Source organism: Cynoglossus semilaevis, chromosome 14 (genome assembly GCF_000523025.1).
Source record: "Cynoglossus semilaevis isolate Cse_v1.0 chromosome 14, Cse_v1.0, whole genome shotgun sequence".
NCBI lineage: Eukaryota > Metazoa > Chordata > Actinopteri > Pleuronectiformes > Cynoglossidae > Cynoglossus > Cynoglossus semilaevis.
Window position 1 is genome coordinate 20113322 of NC_024320.1, and position 3215 is coordinate 20116536.

Genomic DNA, 3215 nt, shown 5'->3' on the forward strand with positions numbered 1-3215 from the left:
TGCGTGGTTGGGGTCACAGAAAACATCCGGCTGCTAAAGATGTGATCTGTATTTTGAACACAATGTGGGGATCATTTAATGTCAGAATGTGACATACAGTGAGATTGGTTTTCAAACTACAGATGTTAATACTCACACAGATCAACCAGCAGCTATTCAAACGTTTCCCACAAGCTACCACTGTTGAACTGCTAGCATCGATTGCTAAATGTACCAATGTTTTACTGAAGAAATGGAAATACATTTTCAGAAAATGTCTCCCTCACCTCATAAACTAGGACAATTCAACTACATTACAGCCCCCCCTGCAGGTCAGGAAGATAAAGCTGCACGCCATATTTATCAATACCAACCCAGGAGTCCTGAATATGATACCTTTACAACTTTAATGCCCAAAATATTCACTTATCCACGTCTGAAGACAGGATCCAACTTATAATACTTCAGTAAAAAATATTTGACCGGTAAATATTCCTGAACCTTATTTTGATATCTACTAGAGAAATAGAATTCAATGCTTTAATGCAATCACTCAGCGATTGTTGTCATCTCTGTGATAGGACTACAGTCGGATGCTGCTACAAAGACTTGGATTCATAAATAGCAGCCACGAATCTTCTGGTTCTACAGGTGTGGGGACCAGACCAGACCAATGTCCTAAATGCTGGTGGTGTACATTCAGACGGTGTTTAAAGACCAAGGTGATGAAATGAGTGAGGCAATACATAATGCGAAGTATCATATAATACCTAGGTGTCTAACTAAAAGAGTTTAGCCAGTTTTATAGAAGTCACAGTCGATAACAGAATGTAAAACAAAACTCATCAGCAAACGAGATGAACAAAGAAAGTATAACAGCAAAAACAACCACAAATCAACCCACTGGCCCAACTGTCAACAATTTAAATTTTTTATGTTATTTTTAAGATCAAATAATGACTGATTCCGAAGACCACCAGAAAACATTACTTACTTTTTAACAATAATATGCAAATAATATAGATTTAATATCTGGATTTCAAGAAAGAAAAAAGTTTTTATACTGTTATATTGATGGTTTATTAGTACACGGCCCATTCATCTGGACACAGTAAATGTGGGGTTTGAACCTTTTTCCCTCCCGGCACAGTAGACAGCTTGCATTTTTGAACCAGCCATGTTGGTCAGAGAGTGTTTTTGAAATCACATTATTGACATGTTATCCAAACAGGATCAACTGTGAGTTGGTCAGTTAGTTCAGTCAGAAAACATGGCGTTCGTCATCTCTGATGTTAAGGAGAGTCAGGATAAAGGAAAGCACGATAGTTTTTAACAATGCACAACACTAAAGTTGGATCATGACGTTACTCCGGTACAGATGGCGCTATTGTTACACATTGTGTCTGAGAGCTTTTAATTCCTCGCCTTTTGACATCATTAGGTTTGTCGTGGTGCTATTGGTCATACGAGCTTAAAAGCCAACATTGATGAAGAGTTTATTTTACATCGACACAAATAAAGATGTCCAACGGTCAGCCGGTGTCGACCTCTAACCTCTGCCCACTACGCAGAACGCAGCGGCTCTGCACTTTTGTCTTTAGGCAAGAAATTGAAATGCAGAAAACAAAGAAGAAAAGAGACGGAGGATGTTCTGTGTGAGTGTCCAAAGAAAGTACAGCCAATGAAAGAACGTGAGAAAAATAGAAACTGACTGAATTTTAAAAAACTAAAGGTTTTCCTGCTCAATAAAAAGCAAATAACAGAAGAGAAGGGTTAAAATAATTAAATAAAAGCACTTATGTAAAACAATGAGGCCGAGAAATCCAAAAGCAAAAAACAAAGCAAGGCAGAAGGTGGACCGCGCCATCCAAAAGGCATGCATGATGAACCAAACACATCCATACTGTCCGGTGTGCCGTCCGTCACTCCGCTCACAGCGTGTAGAGCAGCAGCTGCAGACACGGTGAGGGTCAGGACCGCCAATGCTGTATGGTCAGGCCAAATGCAGACTGGACCAAGCCTCAACTAGACAAGACTTCAGGATCGGAGAGACCTGTGTCTTGTTGTGCCCTGGCCAGGTAATGGGAGAGCTGGAAGGTCTGGGAGCAAGGACTGAGTCGCAAACGAGGACATCAGAGGAAAAAAAAAAAAAAGGCTGAGCGTGTCACATGTTCAGTGCCTCACGGGCCCGTTGCTGTGGGTTACGTTGTTAGAGATTTGATGGAAGGCGGAGCGCATCAGATTAAAGGACTGGTCGGCAAGGGCGGAGATATCGTCTGACGTCATCCCCTTTGTTTCAATCTTTGGAAGAATCTTCAACCTGATGGTTCCTGAGGAGGCCAGAGAACAAACACGGAATTTCACCCCAAAATAATGAGCAGACCTGATGAAGACAAACCATAATTCCCTGCTACTCTGCTGTAAACATTACGTTTACGTTCTCAAACTGGGAGACAATTTTCTCGCAAATCTACTGTGAGCACAAGTGTGGAGTAAGAACTGCTGTTGGCATAACACCAGTGGTTGTCAAACTTTTCCCACTGTTTTTTGTACAGTATAGAGCGCTGAGGTCAACCCCCCTCCTGCCCCCTGACTCCATCATCATCATCATCACACTCACAGCTACTGCTTCAAGATGGAACCAATCTTTGTAACAGACAGTGCAGTTCCTAAAACTGTTAATCTCAATAAACAAAGGAAATAAAAGTCACATCAGTGAACTTTGAGGTGTAAAGAAAACATAAAATGACATAAATCTGCTTTGCTACGCAATCGTTCCATGGCACAGAGAGGGGCCACGCAGCCCACTTTGGTACCACCTGTTGATGTAGAAACTTCCCAAAATGTTTTTATCAAACTTTTAATTCTTGTTTACTTTCAAAAACATTTTTTGTCTGCATGGATATGACATAGATTTCTATTATTGGACTGACACAGATTTCAGAATTAGTAGATTCTATATTATGAAGCTTTTCTGCCTGATATATATTTTATATAAAAAATTGAATTGATATGTTGCATTCAATTAATAGTATTTAATAATTAGTTAATTTTTTTTAAGTAAAATGTAATGTAATACCATTACTGTCCTCACAGAAAAACAGTTAGAGAGTTATATGACGGACATAATAAAGACACGTTACCTGATTTGAACTGCTTCTCTTTTCTCAGGTAGAAGTTGCTGTAGGAGGAGAAAACGATGGGTATGATGGGCACCTGGAACAAAACAGGGAGAA

The 3215-nt window shown here is 39.9% G+C and overlaps 1 protein-coding gene across 1 annotated transcript in view; it reads right to left on the bottom strand.

Annotated features, from left to right (window-relative positions):
- Positions 1–1040: 1040 nt before the first annotated feature.
- agpat2 (1-acylglycerol-3-phosphate O-acyltransferase 2 (lysophosphatidic acid acyltransferase, beta)) overlaps positions 1041–3215 on the bottom strand; it is a 12445-nt gene continuing 10270 nt past the window's right edge. Inside the window, exons 5-6 of the mRNA XM_008325763.3 lie at positions 3123–3195; positions 1041–2309 (exon numbers count right to left, since the gene is read on the bottom strand). Coding sequence (XP_008323985.1) covers positions 2152–2309; positions 3123–3195 — 231 coding nt within the window. The 3' untranslated portion in view covers positions 1041–2151. The remainder of the gene's footprint in view (positions 2310–3122; positions 3196–3215) is intronic.